Source organism: Eriocheir sinensis, unplaced genomic scaffold (genome assembly GCF_024679095.1).
Source record: "Eriocheir sinensis breed Jianghai 21 unplaced genomic scaffold, ASM2467909v1 Scaffold656, whole genome shotgun sequence".
In the NCBI taxonomy this organism is placed as follows: Eukaryota; Metazoa; Arthropoda; class Malacostraca; order Decapoda; family Varunidae; genus Eriocheir; species Eriocheir sinensis.
In genome coordinates this window covers 118,362-137,120 of record NW_026112005.1, presented here as the reverse complement: position 1 = coordinate 137,120, position 18,759 = coordinate 118,362, and the positions used below count along the sequence as shown (strand labels likewise).

Below are 18,759 nucleotides of genomic sequence, written 5' to 3'. Positions count from 1 at the left end.
TCTGTCTTTGGACAAGGACTGGCGTGTCTCCTTGTACAAGCCAAAGATGTGAGCATGGGTTCCCTTGCTTGCTGAGAGACCGTGTACTCAAGGCAGAAAACAATGTGAGGAGTTTCGGTTAGGGTTGCCACCTTGAGCTCAGAAAACTAAGGAATGCAAGACCCCATTCTCCAACGCAAGCAAATCCATATTTTAAGGAACGGGAAACAGCCCTAAAATTTCTCTGGCCTGCCCGCTGCTGGTGAAAGGTGGAATTTCGGCAATTTCGGTGAAAAATTATCGAGATTTTCAAACTTCGTGTATGGCATCGACACTCTTAACCCAAACGGGGTGACTGGTTGCCAAGCGCGTAACGCCGCGTAAAGCCGATCTATATGGTTGGACATTTAAATGCCTTCGCTGCGGACAGACATCCTTATCCACCAGGCTTTGTTTTCCTTGTATTTCTTTTGCTCATCCAACTTGTGAGGATAGTGAAGGAAGAGCTCATCCAACTTGTAAGGATAGTGAAGGAAAAGCTCATTGCAAGACATTTCCCCGCCCAAGAACACACATTTGACAAGGCTTTCCTAGGAGTTGTGGGCATTTCCAGGGGTAGTTTTATGACCCTGGTGGTAGTGTGACCCTTCCTCTGTACCATGAACCTGAAGAAACACATATTTGCCAAGGCTTTCCTAGGAGTTGTGGGCATTTCCAGGGGTAGTTTTATGACCCTGGTGGTAGTGTGACCCTTCCTCTGTACCATGAACCTGAAGAAACACATATTTGACAAGGCTTTCCTAGGAGTTGTGGGCATTTCCAGGGGTAGTTTTATGACCCTGGTGGTAGTGTGACCCTTCCTCTGTACTGTGAACCTAAGGAAACACATATTTGACAAGGCTTTCATAGGAGTTGTGGGCATTTCCAGAGGTAGGTTTATGACCCTGGTGGTAGTGTGACCCTTCCTCTGTACCATGAACTTAAAGAACCTCTCATTAAAACCCAATTGACCCCATCTTTGACCTTTAGAAATAGCTGATGTGATGTGGCAAAGGATCTTGTAATACCAGCCATAGTATATCTTTGCAAAGATTACAAGCGCTGATCAATCTAGCGAAATGTGACTGAACAAAAGACTGTGACGAAGGATTGTGTTCTGAGGGCATATGAACAGCGAGGGAAAGGAAGAGATGATGAAAAACTGTGTGTTGATATTAGATTTGATGGTACGTGGCTCACCAGAGGTCACCAAAGTCTAATTGACGCTGCTTTTGTGATGGACATAGACACTGGAGCAATTTTTGTAGGGCCTGTGCAATCATGAGGGAAAAGAAAGAAAAACCTGGTTATGATGAATGGTACAGAACACTCCATTCAGGAAAGTGCCGAGCTAACTTCAGTGGATTATCAGGGGCTATGGAGTCTGAAGGAGCAGTGAGAATGTGGGAAAGAAGTGAGGGGAAAGGATAGAGATATATAACATTCCTCAGTGATGGAGACTCGAATGAACAATGGTATTGGACCGTATGCTAGCCAGTGATGTGGAGGAGTGTGTCAACCATGTGCAAGAGCAACTGGGTACACGACAACGAAGGATGAACTGAGGGAGGAGATAACTCAAACAGGAATAGTGATCGGGACAAGTTTAGCTGGTGGTACGCATCAACTCACAGACAAGCAGATTGATGCTTTCCAAAGGTACTATGGAAAAGCAATCAGGGACAGTATTGGCACTAGTGTTTTGACCATGATCAGGACAAGTTTAGTTGGCAGTAGGCATCAACTCACAGACAAGCAGATTGACGCTTTCCAAAGGTACTATGGAAATGCAATCACACTAATGTTTTGACCATGAAACTGAAAATCATGTCAGAATTTTGGCGTGTCTTTAACAAGGCCGAGGATGAAGACAAGCCACTCCCTTCCCATGACACCCTGAAAAATAACATGCAACTGGACAGCAAATACGAGGACAGAGTGAGGGAAGTTTTCTTAGCCTTATCAAGCCCTGGCCTCCTTGAAAGATGCCCGCGAGGAGACCCAGAACAGAGATGAAGGACTGTAAGCTCTGGCACCACCAAAGGAAGGCTAAGTTTGCTGGCCTCCAGAGGGTGAAATTTGCGTCTCAACTCACCATCATTGAGCACAATTTTGGATATGAGGCTAACAAAATCCTGCAGCACCTTGGCTTATCCATGACATCACAGAGCGTGTTATCCAAACAGAGGATGGATAAAAGGAATATAACACCACAGAAAGCAGCAAAGAAGTCAAAGAAAATCAAGCCTGGTAACTTATAAACAAACTGCTTCCTGGCAACAATGAGGTGGGTTGGGCTCCACCAAGACCCAGTGAATATGGTATTTTAATTTTAGATATATATAATATACCAAAAATGTTATATAATCTAATGTGATTATAACACAGGACCAGGAGCCTTGGTTTCTTTAGAGGTCTACCAGGCAAGGAAGAACTCACTTTCCGTAGGGGCTATACAGGTGACGTAAGCGTGATGTGACGTGGCCTGGCCTGCCTAAACAACCACTACCAACCTTCCAGGAATGGCCGAAGAGTTATGGAAGTAAATATTTGGATTTGGTGCATGTTGGAGTGATTTTTATGGGGTATTGAGGATGGTCACACAAAAATGCGTTTTTCTCAAGACTTTTTTGGCGCACATAATATTGAATAACTGCCAGTAATTGACCAGTTTTTAAAATACAGGTAGCAAAATGATTATCACCCTCGTCTGTAATAAACGTACTGTGATCACGCATTAATTCCCTCAAATAAATTTATGACATTTATAAAACTCGAATTTTTGACGAAAAAAAAGGTAACATTTTGTGGTGTAATAAATTTGTTGTAACTTCAGCGAGGTGTACGAAAATAGTAACTTAGGTACTTTATTGTGTATATTGTCTGTGATCAAAAGGAAATTGCCTACTAATACTACCCTTCCTTCACCATCCCATCCCATCCTTTCCCTTCCCTTCCTTTACCATCCCATCCCATCCTTTCCCTTCCCTTCCTTCACCATCCCATCTCATCCTTTCCCATTTCTTCCCATCCTATCCATTATCTTTTCCATCCTTTCCCTTCCCTTCCTTCACCATCCCATCTCATCCTTTCCCATTTCTTCCCATCCTATCCATTATCTTTTCCATCCTTTCCCTTCCCTTCCTTCACCATCCCATCTCATCCTTTCCCATTTCTTCCCATCCTATCCATTATCTTTTCCATCCTTTCCCTTCCCTTCCTTTACCATCCCATCTCATCCTTTCCCTTCCCTTCCTTTACCATCCCATCCCATCCTTTCCCATTTCTTCCCATCCTATCCATTATCTTTTCCATCCTTTCCCTTCCCTTCCTATCCCTTCCCATCCCATCCCATCCCATCCCATCCCATCCCATCCTATCCATTATCTTTTCCATCCTTTCCCTTCCCTTCCTTTACCATCCCATCTCATCCTTTCCCATTTCTTCCCATCCTATCCATTATCTTTTCCATCCTTTCCCTTCCCTTCCTTCACCATCCCATCTCATCCTTTCCCATTTCTTCCCATCCTATCCATTATCTTTTCCATCCTTTCCCTTCCCTTCCTATTCCTTCCCATCCCATCCCATCCTATCCATTATCTTTTCCATCCTTTCCCTTCCCTTCCTATCCCTTCCCATCCCATCCTTTCCCATCCCATCCCATCCTATCCATTATCTTTTCCATCCTTTCCCTTCCCTTCCTTTACCATCCCATCTCATCCTTTCCCATTTCTTCCCATCCTATCCATTATCTTTTCCATCCTTTCCCTTCCCTTCCTTCACCATCCCATCCCATCCTTTCCCATCCCATCCCATCCTATCCATTATCTTTTCCATCCTTTCCCTTCCCTTCCTTTACCATCCCATCCCATCCTTTCCCATTTCTTCCCATCCTATCCATTATCTTTTCCATCCTTTCCCTTCCCTTCCTTCACCATCCCATCCCATCCTTTCCCTTCCCTTCCTTCACCATCCCATCTCATCCTTTCCCTTCCTTTCCTTCACCATCCCATCCCATCCTTTCCCATTTCTTCCCATCCTATCCATTATCTTTTCCATCCTTTCCCTTCCCTTCCTATCCCTTCCCATCCCATCCCATCCCATCCCATAGTTTTGAAGCTATTACGTGATTCTGAATGCCTTTCGTCATCGCCAAACTTAACGCACTACACAAAAACTACTTCAGCTTACTAAATTTACCATATTACTGGTATAGAAGCATTGCATATTAATACACAGTGTAAAAATATTATCCACCTAGGTGAGAAAATAAAGCTAGGACCCAAAAACCAATATCAGTGCCAAGCGGCCAAAATTCGACCTCACTGAAGCAGGGGGAAGGATGGAGGGACATTATGACGTGTATTTTAAGTGTTTCAGGCGACCCTTACAATCTCACGGGCTGGTTTTGTGGTTCACCAAAAAATGCAGTCACTACTTATAAAAAATGATGCTGTTTATTTAAGGAGATAAGTATTTTTTTTCAATAAATCACTAAATGACTGACTTTTCAATGCCTGTTACGCACCCAAAGCCGCAGAAATAGCTCACAGAGAGGTTCAACTTCCTAACTGCTTCTATATTCCACTCACCACTCACAACGGTCACAGGTGGACACATAAGAACAGAACCAGGCAAATGTACTCTTTTTCCTGCTGTGTGTTCCCCCAGTGGGCAAGTGTGATGGACCGCAGAGCTTCTTATTTCTGCCAGGAGGAATTTCTTGCAACACAGGCCGGAAAAATGGATCCAAACTTTCCGCAACCTACCTACCAGGGGGGGGGGCTGGCAGGCAATATGGCAGTCTCTTGCATGCTCAAAAAACTACTTTATATCCCGGAATAATACCGATGGAGCTCCCCCCCCTCGACTCCCCCCCCCCTTCTATTTTCCGGAAGTCACTCGCTACTCAACTGCATTCAGGGACCAAAGAAGAATCCAAGTTGCAAGTATTGGCAACCCTCTTGTGAATAGTCCGAAATCCGCAAAAATCCGAGATTGGCAACACTTTCGAACCCAGGAATTTTAGATAAGGGATTTTCAACCTGTAGTAGTAGTAGTAGTAGTAGTAGTAGTAGTAGTAGTAGTAGTAGTAGTAGTAGTAGTAGTAGTAGTAGTAGTAGTGTGTGAATGTATTAAAACTGTGTGTGTGTCTGTGTGAACAATGAGGTTATGCCCACACACCACTCTCCTCCTCCTCCTCCTCCTCCTCCTCCTCTCTCTTCTTCCTTCATTCGCTTCTTCATCTTCCTCCTCCTCCTCTTCTTCTTTTTAGTCCTCCTGCAACATAGACAGAGAGAGAGAGAGAGAGAGAGAGAGAGAGAGAGAGAGAGAGAGAGAGAGAGAGAGAGAGAGAGAGAGAGAGAGAGAGAGAGAGAGAGAGAGAGAGAGAGAGAGAGAGAGAGAGAGAGAGAGAGAGAGAGAGAGAGAGAGAGAGAGAGAGAGAGAGAGAGAGAGAGAGAGAGAGAGAGAGAGAGAGAGAGAGAGAGAGAGAGAGAGAGAGAGAGAGAGAGAGAGAGAGAGAGAGAGAGAGAGAGAGAGAGAGAGAGAGAGAGAGAGAGAGAGAGAGAGAGAGAGAGAGAGAGAGAGAGAGAGAGAGAGAGAGAGAGAGAGAGAGAGAGAGAGAGAGAGAGAGAGAGAGAGAGAGAGAGAGAGAGAGAGAGAGAGAGAGAGAGAGAGAGAGAGAGAGAGAGAGAGAGAGAGAGAGAGAGAGAGAGAGAGAGAGAGAGAGAGAGAGAGAGAGAGAGAGAGAGAGAGAGAGAGAGAGAGAGAGAGAGAGAGAGAGAGAGAGAGAGAGAGAGAGAGAGAGAGAGAGAGAGAGAGAGAGAGAGAGAGAGAGAGAGAGAGAGAGAGAGAGAGAGAGAGAGAGAGAGAGAGAGAGAGAGACATACAAATAAACAGCATTGACATTTAAGATTCTACAATAAGACAAATTAAAAATATCACTCAACTATTTCAACAACAACTACTACTACTACTACTACTACTACTACTACTACTACTACTACTACTACTACTACTCACCCACTCAGTAGAATCAACTCCCTCCATTCGGTCCTGTTCTAAGCTTGTTGTTACCTGCTCCATTTGCTGACTGAGTGATTCTTCAAGCTGGAAAAAAGAGGAAAATGTTAACAGGAATATCAATAAGAGAAGGCTGAAGAAGATGGGAAGGGAAGGGATGGGACGGAAAGGGAAGGGATAGGAAGGGAAGTGAAGGGATGGGCTAGGAAAAGAGAAAGGGAGGATAGGGAAGGGATAGGGAGGATAGGGAAGGGATGGGATGGGGAGGATAGGGAAGGGATGGGATAGGAAAAGATAGAAAGGGAAGGGAAGGGAAGGGGAGGATAGGAAAGGGATGGGGAGGATAGGGAAGGGATGGGAAGGGATAGGAAGGGAAGGGAAAGGATGGGGAGGATAGGGAAGGGATGGGATAGGAAAAGACAGAATGGGAAGGGAAGGGAAGGGGAGGATAGGAAAGGGATAGGAAGGGTAAGGAAGGGAAGGGAAAGGATGGGAAGGGATGGGATGGGATGGGGAGGATAGGGAAGGGATGGGATAGGAAAAGATAGAAAGGGAAGGGAAGGGAAGGGGAGGATAGGAAAGGGATAGGAAGGATAGGGAAGGGATGGGAAGGGATAGGAAGGGAAGGGAAAGGATGGGGAGGATAGGGAAGGGATGGGATAGGAAAAGATAGAAAGGGAAGGGAAGGGAAGGGGAGGATAGGAAAGGGATAGGAAGGGTAAGGAAGGGATGGGATGGGATGGGATGGGAAGGGAAGGGAAAGGATGGGGAGGATAGGATGGGAAAGGACAGAATGGGATGGGATGGGAAGGGAAGGGAAAGGATGGGGAGGATAGGATGGGAAAGGACAGAATGGGATGGGATGGGAAGGGAAGATAGGGGATGGGAAGGAAAGGAAGGGGATAGGAAGGGATGGGATGGGAAGGATAGGGAAGGGATGGGGAGGATAGGGAAGAGATGGGAAGGGATAGGAAGGGAAGGGAAGGGAAGGGAAGGGAAGGGAAGGGAAGGGAAGGAATAGGAAGGGAAGAGAAGGGAAGGGATGGGGAGGATAGGGAAGGGATGGAGAGGATAGGGAAGAGATGGGAAGGGATAGGAAAGGAAAGGAAGGGAAGGGATGGAAAGAGAAGGGAAGGGAAGGGATGGGAGGGGATGGGAAAGGAAGGGAAGGAGGAGGATGACCCCCCCCCCCCACACACACACCCACACACACACACACACCCACACACACACACACACACACACACACACACACACACAGTACCGTACCTTATGCTGAGTCTGCCGCACTTCAGTGGGCACCATTCCCTTCAAAAATGGTGGAGTTTGGTGTCGGACGTGGTGGTGGTGTTGCTGGTGCTGGCTGTGGTGGTTGGTGGTTGTGGTGGTGGTGGCCGGTGTTGGTGGTGATGGTGGTGGATTCTGGATTTCCGACACTGTGGGTGAAAATGGAGTTAGAAGAAGAAGAAGAAGAAGAAGAAGAAGAAGGAGGAGGAGGAGGAGGAGGAGGAGGAGGAGAGGATGAATTAAAACAAGGACAAGATAACATCACATTACATTATATGAGGTTAGGTCAGGTAATGTAAGCTCAGGTCAGGTCAGGTTAGGTTACGATAGGTTAGGTTAGGTTAGGTAAGGTTAGGTTAGGTAAGGTAAGGTAAGGTAAGGTTATGTTAGGTAAGGTTAGGTTAGGTCAGGTAAGGTTAGGTAAGGTTAGGTCAGGTTAGGTTAAGTCAGGTCAGGTTAGGTTAGGTTAGGTTAGGTCAGGTTAGGTAAGGTAAGGTAAGGTTAAGTTATGTTAGGTAAGGTTAGGTAAGGTTATGTTAGGTAAGGTTAGGTAAGGTTATGTTAGGTAAGGTTAGGTCAGGTAAGGTAAGGTTAGGTAAGGTTACGTCAGGTTAGGTAAGGTTATGTTAGGTAAGGTTAGGTCAGGTAAGGTAAGGTTAGGTAAGGTTAGGTCAGGTTAGGTAAGGTTAGGTTAAGTAAGGTAAGGCAAGGTTAACTTATGTTAGGTCAGGTTAAGTTAGGTTAGGTTAGGTTAAGTTGTTAGGTTAGGTTAGGTTAGGTTAAGTTAGGTTAGGTCAGGTGAGGTTAGGTAAGGTTATGTTAGGTAAGGTTAGGTCAGGTAAGGTAAGGTTAGGTAAGGTTAGGTCAGGTAAGGTAAGGTTAAGTTATGTTAGGTAAGGTTAGGTAAGGTTAGGTAAGTTTAGGTTAAGTTAGGTTAGGTCAGGTAAGGTTAGGTCAGGTTAGGTTAGGTAAGGTTAGGTCAGGTAAGGTTAAGTTAGGTTATGTTAGGTAAGGTTAGGTAGGTAAGGTTAAGTTAAGTTATGTTAGGTAAGGCTAGGTCGGGTTAGGTCAGGTCAGGTACTCACAGGGCAGCATATCGGGGGGCTGGAGAGAGAGGGTGCGAGGGGGGCGCGTGGTACCCCCAAACCACTCCGCTGCAGTCATAACAGGCTCCCAGGTGACTCTTGTTAGTGGGAATAGGTCATCTTGGAAGAACTCAGTCTGTGGGTGAAGAGTGGTGGTGGTGGTGGTGGTGGGGTCAAATTGGTGTCAGGAGTGTGTTATGGTGGTGGTTGTGGTGTTAAGCAAGAGGTGGGTGGTGTTATGAGCATACAGATTCTATCACCAGGCTCATAACACTACCCATGGCAATACTAACACAACAACCTCCACCATAGCCTTGTTGAGATATCACCAGGCTCATAACACTACCCATGGCAATACTAACACAACCTCCACCATAGCCTTGTCAATATCACCAGGCTCATAACACTACCCATGGCAATACTAACACAACAACCTCCATCAGAGCCTAGTCAATATCACCAGGCTCATAACACTACCCATGGCAATACTAACACAACCTCCATCAGAGCCTTGTTGAGATATCACCAGGCTCATAACACTACCCATGGCAATACTAACACAACAACCTCCACCATAGCCTAGTCAATATCACCAGGCTCATAACACTACCCATGGCAATACTAACACAACAACCTCCACCATAGCCTTGTCAATATCACCAGGCTCATAACACTACCCATGGCAATACTAACACAACCTCCACCATAGCCTTGTCAATATCACCAGGCTCATAACACTACCCATGGCAATACTAACACAACAACCTCCACCATAGCCTTGTCAATATCACCAGGCTCATAACACTACCCATGGCAATACTAACACAACCTCCACCATAGCCTTGTCAATATATCACCAGGCTCATAACACTACCCATGGCAATACTAACACAACCTCCACCAGAGCCTTGTCAATATCACCAGGCTCATAACACTACCCATGGCAATACTAACACAACCTCCATCAGAGCCTTGTCAATATATCACCAGGCTCATAACACTACCCATGGCAATACTAACACAACCTCCATCAGAGCCTTGTCAATATATCACCAGGCTCATAACACTACCCATGGCAATACTAACACAACCTCCACCATAGCCTAGTCAATATCACCAGGCTCATAACACTACCCATGGCAATACTAACACAACCTCCATCAGAGCCTTGTTGAGATATCACCAGGCTCATAACACTACCCATGGCAATACTAACACAACCTCCATCAGAGCCTTGTCAATATCACCAGGCTCATAACACTACCCATGGCAATACTAACACAACCTCCACCATAGCCTTGTTGAGATATCACCAGGCTCATAACACTACCCATGGCAATACTAACACAACAACCTCCACCATAGCCTTGTTGAGATATCACCAGGCTCATAACACTACCCATGGCAATACTAACACAACAACCTCCATCAGAGCCTTGTCAATATCACCAGGCTCATAACACTACCCATGGCTATACTAACACAACAACCTCCATCAGAGCCTTGTTGAGATATCACCAGGCTCATAACACTACCCATGGCAATACTAACACAACCTCCATCAGAGCCTTGTCAATATATCACCAGGCTCATAACACTACCCATGGCAATACTAACACAACCTCCATCAGAGCCTTGTCAATATCACCAGGCTCATAACACTACCCATGGCAATACTAACACAACCTCCATCAGAGCCTTGTCAATATCACCAGGCTCATAACACTACCCATGGCAATACTAACACAACCTCCACCAGAGCCTTGTCAAGTGTGTGTGTGTGTGTGTGTGTGTGTGTATTTACCTAGTTGTGAAATATAGGAAAAGACACGTATTAGGCTCGTGCTGTCCCGTCTCCATAAAAAAGAGAGAGAGAGAGAGAGAGAGAGAGAGAGAGAGAGAGAGAGAGAGAGAGAGAGAGAGAGAGAGAGAGAGAGAGAGAGAGAGAGAGAGAGAGAGAGAGAGAGAGAGAGAGAGAGAGAGAGAGAGAGAGAGAGAGAGAGAGAGAGAGAGAGAGAGAGAGAGAGAGAGAGAGAGAGAGAGAGAGAGAGAGAGAGAGAGAGAGAGACAGAAAGCGACAGAGGCAGAAAGAGACAGAGACAGACAGAGACAGAAAGAGACAGAGACAGAGACAGAAAGAAACAGAGACAGAGAGACAGAGACAGACAGAGACAGAAAGAGACAGAGACAGAAAGAGAGACAGAGACAGAGACAGAGAGAGACAGAGACAGAGACAGAGAGAGACAGAGACAGAGACAGAGAGAGAGACAGAGACAGACAGAGACAGACAGAGACAGAGACAGACAGAGACAGACAGAGAAACAGCATGAGAAAGCATCGGGTCAGAGGTCAGTGGTCGATGTTTACGCGTTCCCTGGTCTTATCGCCTAGGGTTAATGAAGAGTTAATTTAATGAATGCTTACATGAGGCATTTTTTATGATTGGACATTTATGATGGAGCGCTGTAGGGGGTGAGGAAGAGGTAGACAGCTTACAGTAACAGTGAAAGACGTTCCTTCTCGCCTTCGCTGTTTGCCTCTACAGAACTACACCCAGAGGAACACAAGGAAGAGGAAGACCAAGATATCATATTTACGTGATTACAAACTGTCTGATGTTATGGATTAATGTTGTTATGGATTAATATATGACGTACAATTTTGAACGTTCGATATTAAGTGCTTAGAGACACGGGCTTTAAGTTCATGAATCATTTTTACACACACAGCCTCCTCGTCAAGTCCGTTCCATGTTGTTATGCTTCTCTATGGAAAACTGTATTTCTTGATGTCTCCCCTACAGTTGTTCTTCAATTTCTTACCATTGTTACACTTCTGTCACGCACCACTAGGTCTTCCCTGTCCAATTTCTCCACTCCCTCTTGTATCCTGTGCAATGCTATTAGGTCCCCTCTCTCTCTCCTTCTCTCCAGTGCTGTTAGTCCCAATGTCTCCAGTCTTTCCTCATAAGTACATTCTCTCATAGTTTCTGGTAATTTAGTCGCTGTTCTTTGTATTCTTTCCAACTTTCTAATTTCTTTCTTCAATCTAGGTGACCACACTAATGCTGCATATTCCAGTCTTGGACGTATCATCCATGTTATTAGTTTCCTCACCATTTCTTCATCTAAATATGTAAATGCTGCTTTTATGTTTCTAAGAAGACTGTATGTTTCCCCAGTTATCCGGTCTATATGTTTTCCAAGGGATAACCAGTCTGTTATGGTCACTCCCAGATCTTTTTCCTAAGTTTTTTTTCAATGATTCTTTCCCTGATATTCGTCTACTGCTCTTACCAAACTCCATCACGCTACACTTCTCTGTATTGAATGTCATTTCCCATTTGCGTGACCATTCGCTCATTCTATCGAGATCTTGGCTCAGGGCTACACAGTCTTCTTCATCAGCCACCCTCCTCATTATTTCAGCATCATCAGCAAACACATTCCTCTAGCTTGTCACCCCTTCTGTCATGTCATTAATATAAGCTACAAACATAATCGGAGCCAGCACCGATCCTTGGGGGACTCCACCAGTCACTTCCATCCAGCTTGATTTATTATTCCTGATTACTGTTTTCATTTCTCTCTCCGTCAAAAAGTCCATAATCCAATCCAATATTGAACCAGCACCAGTCTTGAGTAGAGGTAGAGATGTAGATGTAGTTGCTGAATGGATGATCAAGATATGTGCAGTAACATGGGAGGTGGGTGGGGTGGGGGGGCAGCAGACTGGACGAAAGCCATCATTGTCCCAGTTTACAAGGGGAAGGGCAGGAGAGGGGAATGTGGGAGCTATAGAGGTATAAGTCTCCTGAGTATACCCGGAAACATATATGGAAAAGTCATAATAGAGAGAGCGCAGAGACTTACAGAAGAGAAGATCAGTGAAGAACAAGGAGGCGTCAGGAAGGGAAGGGGATGTGTGGATCAGATATTTGCCTTCAGGATGGTGGTAGAAAATATAACAGCAGAAGGAAAGAAACTATACGCTGGCTTCATGGATCTGGAAAAAGCTTATGACAGAGTGGATTGGATTGCATTGTGGGATGTTTTGAAGATTTATGGTGTGGGAGGAAAACTGCTTAGTGCAATAAAGTCCTTCTATGAGGATGTGTCTGCATGTGTCAAAAATACAGGAGAAACAGGTGAGCATTTTGAGATACAAGTGTCACCATGGTTATTCAATACTTATATGGATGGTGCCATTAGAGAAATTAAGGGCAAAGTTGGAGAAGTTGGAGTAAGACTGTTCGATGAGGGAAGGAAGTGGGTGCTGAATTTGACACTGTTTCCTGATTAAGACTGTTCGATGAGGGAAGGAAGTGGGTGCTGAATTTGACACTGTTTCCTGATTAAGACTGTTTGATGAGGGAAGGAAGTGGGTGCTGAATTTGACACTGTTTCCTGATTAAGACTGTTTGATGAGGGAAGGAAGTGGGTGCTGAATTTGACACTGTTTCCTGATGACACGGTGCTCAGTGCTGAAAACGAAAGTGACCTACAAAATTTGGTCAGTGTTTTTGATAGTGTCTGTAACAGGAGAAAGCTGAAAGTATATGTCAACAAAAGTGAAGGTTTGTGAGCGAAGTAGAACTGAGGTTGTAGATTTTGTATGCCTATAAAGAGAGGGAATTGAATGTGAAAAGGAATGCAAAATAATTCTGAATGGTGAAGAAATGGAGCAGGTCAGTGAGTTTAAGTACCTTGGATCAGTTATGTGCAAGCATGGTGGTACGGAGGGAGAGACAAGAGAAAGGGCATTGCAAGGAAGAAGGGTGGTGGGGTCTCTGGGACGAATCATGAATGGCAGAAGTGTGAGCATGGAGGTAAAGAGGGATTTGAGGAATACAATAACAGTACCAACCCTCACATATGCAAGTGAAACATGGGCCTGGAATGAGGAGTGCTTGTGGTGTGAGTAGAATGGATGGAATGAGTAATGAAAGTGTGTACGAGCGTTTTGGAATGTGTCACGGGGTTTGAAGGGAAGAAGTGTGGAGTGGTGGAAGAAGGGCCACGTGGAGCGAATGGAGGAGAGTAAGATGACCAGAAGGGTGTATGTGAGTGAGATAGAGGGAGGGAATGCTAGAGGGTGCAAGAGTACATTAGGGAGAGGGGGGAAAGATCCTTGAGAAGCTTTGAGCAGGCAAGGAGGGAGTGTCTGGATAGAGAAAGTTGGAAGCTCTTCTGATTAAGTTTCCATATTAATGTGTGTGTGTGTGTGTGTGTGTGTGTGTGTGTGTGTGTGTGTGTGTGCTCACCTTGACACGGGGGACTGAGAAGGTGAGAGGCTCCAGGGTTGAAGAGGTCAGCCGCAGCATCTTGCAAAATTCAACCGACTTAACGTCACACAGAGTCTTGGGCAGCATGACGAGACCCTGCAGGAGAGAGAGAGAGAGAGAGAGAGAGAGAGAGAGAGAGAGAGAGAGAGAGAGAGAGAGAGAGAGAGAGAGATTACTAATACACTCTTCCTTTCTTCTTATCCTCCTCCTCCTCCTATTCTTCTTCATATATTTGTGATAAAGGTGCAGGAAGGAAGGAAGGAAGGAAGGGAGGGATGGAAGGAAGGAAGGAATGAAGGAGGGAGGGAAGGAAGGAAGGAAGGAGGGAGGGATGGAGGAAGGAAGGAAGGAAGGAAGGAGGAGGAGGGAGGAGGAGGAAGGAGGGGAAGGAAGGAAGGAAGGAAGGAGGGAGGGAGATAGGGAACGAGAAGGAAGGAAGGAAGGAAGGAGGAGAGGAGGAAGAAAGGAGGGAAGGAAGGAAGGAAGGGAGGGAGGAAGAGGAAGGAAGGAAGGAAGGGAGGGAGGGAGGGAGAGGAAGGAAGGAAGGAAGGAAGGAAGGAAGGAATGAAGGAGGGAGGGAAGGAGGGAGGAGGAGGAGGGAGGGAAGGAAGGAAGGAAGGAAGGAAGGAAGGAAGGAGGAGGGAGGAGGGAGGAAGGAAGGAAGGATGGAATGAAGGAGGGAAGAAGGGAAGGAAGGAAGGAAGGAGGGAGGGAAGGAAGGAAGGAAGGAAGGAAGGAAGGAATGAAGGAGGGAAGAAGGAAGGAAGGAAGGAAGGAAGGAAGGAAGGAAGGAAGGAGGGAAGGAAGGAAGGAAGGAAGGAAGGAAGGAAGGAAGGAAGGAAGGAGGGAAGGAAGGAAGGAAGGAAGGAAGGAGGGAGGGAAGGAAGGAAGGAATGAAGGAGGGAGGGAAGGAAGGAAGGAGGGAGGGAAGGAAGGAAGGAAGGAATGAAGGAATGAATGAAGGAAGGAAGGAAGGAAGGAGGGAGGGAAGGAAGGAAGGAAGGAAGGAAGGAAGGAGGGAGGGAGGGAAGGAAGGAATGAAGGAGGGAGGGAAGGAAGGAAGGAAGGAAGGAGGGAGGGAGGGAAGGAAGGAATGAAGGAGGGAGGGAAGGAAGGAAGGAAGGAGGGAGGGAGGGAAGGAAGGAAGGAATGAAGGAAGGAAGGAAGGAGGGAGGGAAGGAAGGAGGGAGGGAAGGAAGGAATGAAGGAACACAACACAAAGGAACACAAAGGAAGAACGAAAACAGCAGACCTGCCGGTCCTTACGAGGCTGTTTGTGACAAGCTACACTAACTATCTAATCCAAGGTGGAAGATGAAGGACAGCAAAGGCGAAGGCTCCTCCCCACCCCCCCATCCCTCCAGCCAAAGCTGGCAGGAAAGGAAAAAGAACCATGCAGCATGGAAAAACTGCATGGAATTTATGTAGGAAAGAGGAAAGAACTACCATTACTGCTACCACTAACCGGGCAATAAAAGCGGACAAGGACACCAGTATTCCAAAGAACTTAACGTTATTACGACAATGAGTAATATCTTAGTTGCTGGTTGGATTCAAAACACTTGTCTAATCTGTTCTTGAAGGCCGTAACTGTTGTACTATCAACGACATCACAGGGTAGAGAGTTCCAAACATTAACAACTCGATTGAAGAAGAAGTGTTTAGCTTCGGTATGGCGAGAATCTTTACCACTTATCTTCAAATTGTGATTTCTTCTTGTTCTATTTGATCGATCAATTGTAAAGTAATCTTCCGCATTAATATCACTGAATCCTTTGAACATTTTAAACACTTCTATTAGATCGCCTCGCATTCTTCGCTTTGATAGGCTGAATAAATTTACTTTAAGCCTTTGTTCATATGACAAATTTCTCAACCTAGAATCATCTTTGTTACTCGCTGGACCTGCTCCAACTTTTTCTATGTCTTTTTCTGTAGTAGGGAGACCAAAACTGTACACAGTACTCTAGACGGGTCGAACCAACTAATTATACAGTTTTAAAATTACTTTTTCCGATTTATTATTAAAGACTCGTCCGATGAAGCCAAGCAATTTGTTTGCAGTTTTAACTACCTCTGAACAATGCTGACCGGGCTTTAAATCGCTTGATATAGTGATTCCAAGATCCTTTTCTTTACTTACTGCAGAAAGTTGTTGGCCATTCATTACGCATCAACGCGATTGTTATTTTTCCGATGTGCAACTCTTTACATTTGTCAAAGTTAAATTTCATTTGCCATTGATTGGCCCAACGTGCAAGTCGATCTATATCTGATTGTAAAGCTTCTTCGTCGAGTATCGCAGTTACTTTACTAGCAATTTTTGTGTCATCAGCAAATTTTGATACTTTGCAAGTGAGGGAGGGAGGGAAGGAAGGAAGGAAAGAGGGAGGGAGGGAAGGAAGGAAGGAAAGAGGGAGGGAGGGAAGGAAGGAAGGAGGGAGGGATGGAGGAGGAAGGAGGGAAGGATGGAGGGAGGGATGGAGGAGGAGGGAAGGAAGGAAGGAAAGAGGGAGGAGGGAAGGAAGGAAGGAGGAGGGATGGAGGGAGGGAGGAGGGAGGGGAGGGAAGGAGGGAGGGATGGGAGGGATGGAGGGAGGGAAGGAAGGAAGGAAAGAGGGAGGGAGGGAAGGAACGAAGGAGCGAGCGATGGACGGACGGAAGGAGCGAGGGAGGGAAGGAAGGAAGGAAGGAGGGAGGGAAGGAAGGAGGGAGGATGGAGGAGGGAGGAAGGAAGAAAGGAGGGAGGGAAGGAGGGAGGGAGGGAGGGAGGGAAGGAGGGAGGAGGGATGTATGGAGGGAGGGATGGAGGGAGGGAAGGAGGGAGGGAGGGAAGGAAGGAAGGAGGGAGGGATGGAGGGAGGAGGAGGGAGGGAAGGAGAGAGGGAGGGGAGGGAAGGAGGAGGAGGGAAGGAAGGAAGGAAAGAGGAGGGAGGGAAGGAAGGAAGGAGGGAGGATGAAGGGAGGAGGAGGGAGGAGGGAAGGAGGAGGAGGGAAGGAAGGAAGGAAAGAGGGAGGGAGGGAAGGAAGGAAGGAGGGAGGGATGGAGGGAGGGAGGGAGGAGGGAAGGAGGGAGGGAGGGAAGGAAGGATTGAGGGAGGGAGGGAAGGAAGGAAGGAGGGAGGATGGAGGAGGAGGGAAGAAAGGAGGGAGGGAGGGAAGGAAGAAAGGAGGAAGGATGGAGGAAGGAAGGAAGGAAGGAAGGAAGGAGGGAGGGAGGGAGGGAGGGAGGGAGGGAGGGAAGGAAGGAAGGATGGAAGGAAGGATGGAAGAAAGGAAGAAAGGAAGGAGGGAAGGAGGGAAGAAAGGAGGGAAGGAAGGAAGGAAGGAAGGAAGGAAGGACGGAGGGAAGGAAGGAAGGAAGGAGGGAGGATGGAGGAGGGAAGGAAGGAAGGAGGGAGGATGGAGGAAGGAAGTAAGGAGGAGGGAAGGAAGGAAAGAGGGAAAGAGGGAAGGAGGGAGGAGGGGAGGGAGAAGGAAGGAAGGAAGGAAGGAAGGAAGGAAGGAAGGAAAGAGGGTAGGGAGGAAGGAAGGAAGGAAGGATGGAGGAGGGAAGGAGGAGGGAAGGAAGGAATGAAGGAGGGAGGGAGGAAGGAGGGAGGAGGGAAGGAAGGAAGGAATGAAGGAGGAGGGAAGAAAGGAGGAGGGAGGAAGGAAGGAAGAAAGAATGAAGGAGGGAGGAGGGAGGGAAGGAAGGAGGGAGGAGGAGGGAGGAGGGAGGAGGGAAGGAAGGAAGGAATGAAGGAGGGAGGAGGGAGGAAGAAAGGAAGGAGGGAGGAGGGAAGGAGGAAGGAAGGAATGAAGGAGGGAGGGAAGGAGGGAAGGAGGAGGAGGAAGGAAGGAAGGAATGAAGGAGGAGGAAGGAGGGAGGAGGAAGGAGGAAGGAAGGAAGGAAGGAGGAGGGGAAGAAAGGAAGGAATGAAGGAAGGAAGGAGGGAGGAAGGAGGGAGGGAGGGAGGGAAGGAAGGATGGAATGAATGAAGGAGGGAGGGAAGGAAGGAAGGAATGAATGAAGGAGGGAGGGAAGGAAGGATGGAAGGAAGGAAGGAATGACGGAGGGAGGGAAGGAAGGAAGGAAGGAAGGAAGGAAGGAAGGAGGAGGGAGGGAGGGAGGGAGGGAAGGAAGGAAGGAAGGAGGGAAGGAAGGAAGGAAGAAAGGAAGGAGGGAGGGAGGGAGGGAGGGAAGGAAGGAAGGAAGGAATGAAGGAGGGAGGGAGGGAGGGAAGGAAGGAAGGAGGGAAGAAAGGAAGAAAGAAAGGAAGGAGGGAGGGAAGGAAGGAAGGTATGAAGGAAGGAAGGAAGGAAGGAAGGAAGGAAGGAAGGAGGGAGGGAGGGAGGGAAGGAAGGAAGGAAGGAAGGAAGGAAGGAGGGAAGGAAGGAAGGAGGGAGGGAAGGAAGGAGGGAGGAAAGGAAGGAATGAAGGAGGGAGGGAAGGAAACATGGAAACATGGAAACGCAGGCAACAGAAAGCCTATTGGCTCATTACGAGGTTGCCCACTTTGGTGATTTAATCTGCTCGACAGCCTGGGGCCTGGGGAGCAGATGAAAGCACCTCGACATTGAGGAGTAGATGAAAGCAACTCAATATTCAGTTTACTCCCGACGCAGCGAAGTGACGGTCGATTCTATATTTGAGGGAGTTGATAGTATTCGCATTTACTACTTCTGAAGGAAGATTGTTCCAGTGACGGATGACTCGGTTTGAAAAGAAACTCCTTCCGATGTCTGTGTTACATCGACTAGACTGAATGGTTAAACCGTTATTTCTAGTTCTTAGGTTGGTTTGCAATTCAAAGAAATTGGAGTAATCGACGTTATTGAATTTTTTCAGATACTTGAAGACTTGAATCATATCTCCTCGTAGGCGTCTTTTCTCCAATGTAAAGAGATTGAGTCGCTTGAGTCGCTCTCGCACGGTTGAGCCCTTAAGGTTGGTATCATTTTCGTGGCGCCGCTGAATCCTTTTCCAGTAAATCAATGTCCTTTCTGTAATTAGGAGACCAGAACTGTACTGCATACCGAGGTGCAGTCTTACCATGGAATTATACAAGGATAGCATCA

General features: G+C 46.7%; 1 protein-coding gene and 1 long non-coding RNA gene across 21 annotated transcripts in view; both read right to left on the bottom strand.

Annotated features, from left to right (window-relative positions):
* Nucleotides 1–484: 484 nt before the first annotated feature.
* Nucleotides 485–18,759, bottom strand: part of LOC126993702 (coronin-7-like) — a 133,701-nt gene continuing 115,426 nt past the window's right edge. For 5 of the 20 annotated variants that reach the window (XM_050852872.1, XM_050852891.1, XM_050852892.1 and 2 more), the window contains 7 exons: nucleotides 13,678–13,794; nucleotides 8,415–8,550; nucleotides 7,312–7,478; nucleotides 6,043–6,129; nucleotides 3,726–5,298; nucleotides 3,437–3,588; nucleotides 485–3,355 (listed from right to left, as the gene is read on the bottom strand). In XM_050852872.1, coding sequence (XP_050708829.1) covers nucleotides 5,290–5,298; nucleotides 6,043–6,129; nucleotides 7,312–7,478; nucleotides 8,415–8,550; nucleotides 13,678–13,794 — 516 coding nt within the window. In that variant the 3' untranslated portion in view covers nucleotides 485–3,355; nucleotides 3,437–3,588; nucleotides 3,726–5,289. The remainder of the gene's footprint in view (nucleotides 3,356–3,436; nucleotides 3,589–3,725; nucleotides 5,299–6,042; nucleotides 6,130–7,311; nucleotides 7,479–8,414; nucleotides 8,551–13,677; nucleotides 13,795–18,759) is intronic. The other 15 variants (XM_050852888.1, XM_050852887.1, XM_050852889.1 and 12 more) reach the window with 15 other exon arrangements.
* On the bottom strand, nucleotides 8,570–10,174 carry LOC126993708 (uncharacterized). Its single transcript, XR_007748192.1, has 3 exons — nucleotides 9,049–10,174; nucleotides 8,913–8,981; nucleotides 8,570–8,781 (listed from the first exon to the last, which is right to left on the bottom strand). It is a non-coding gene; the product is annotated as an uncharacterized LOC126993708 (long non-coding RNA).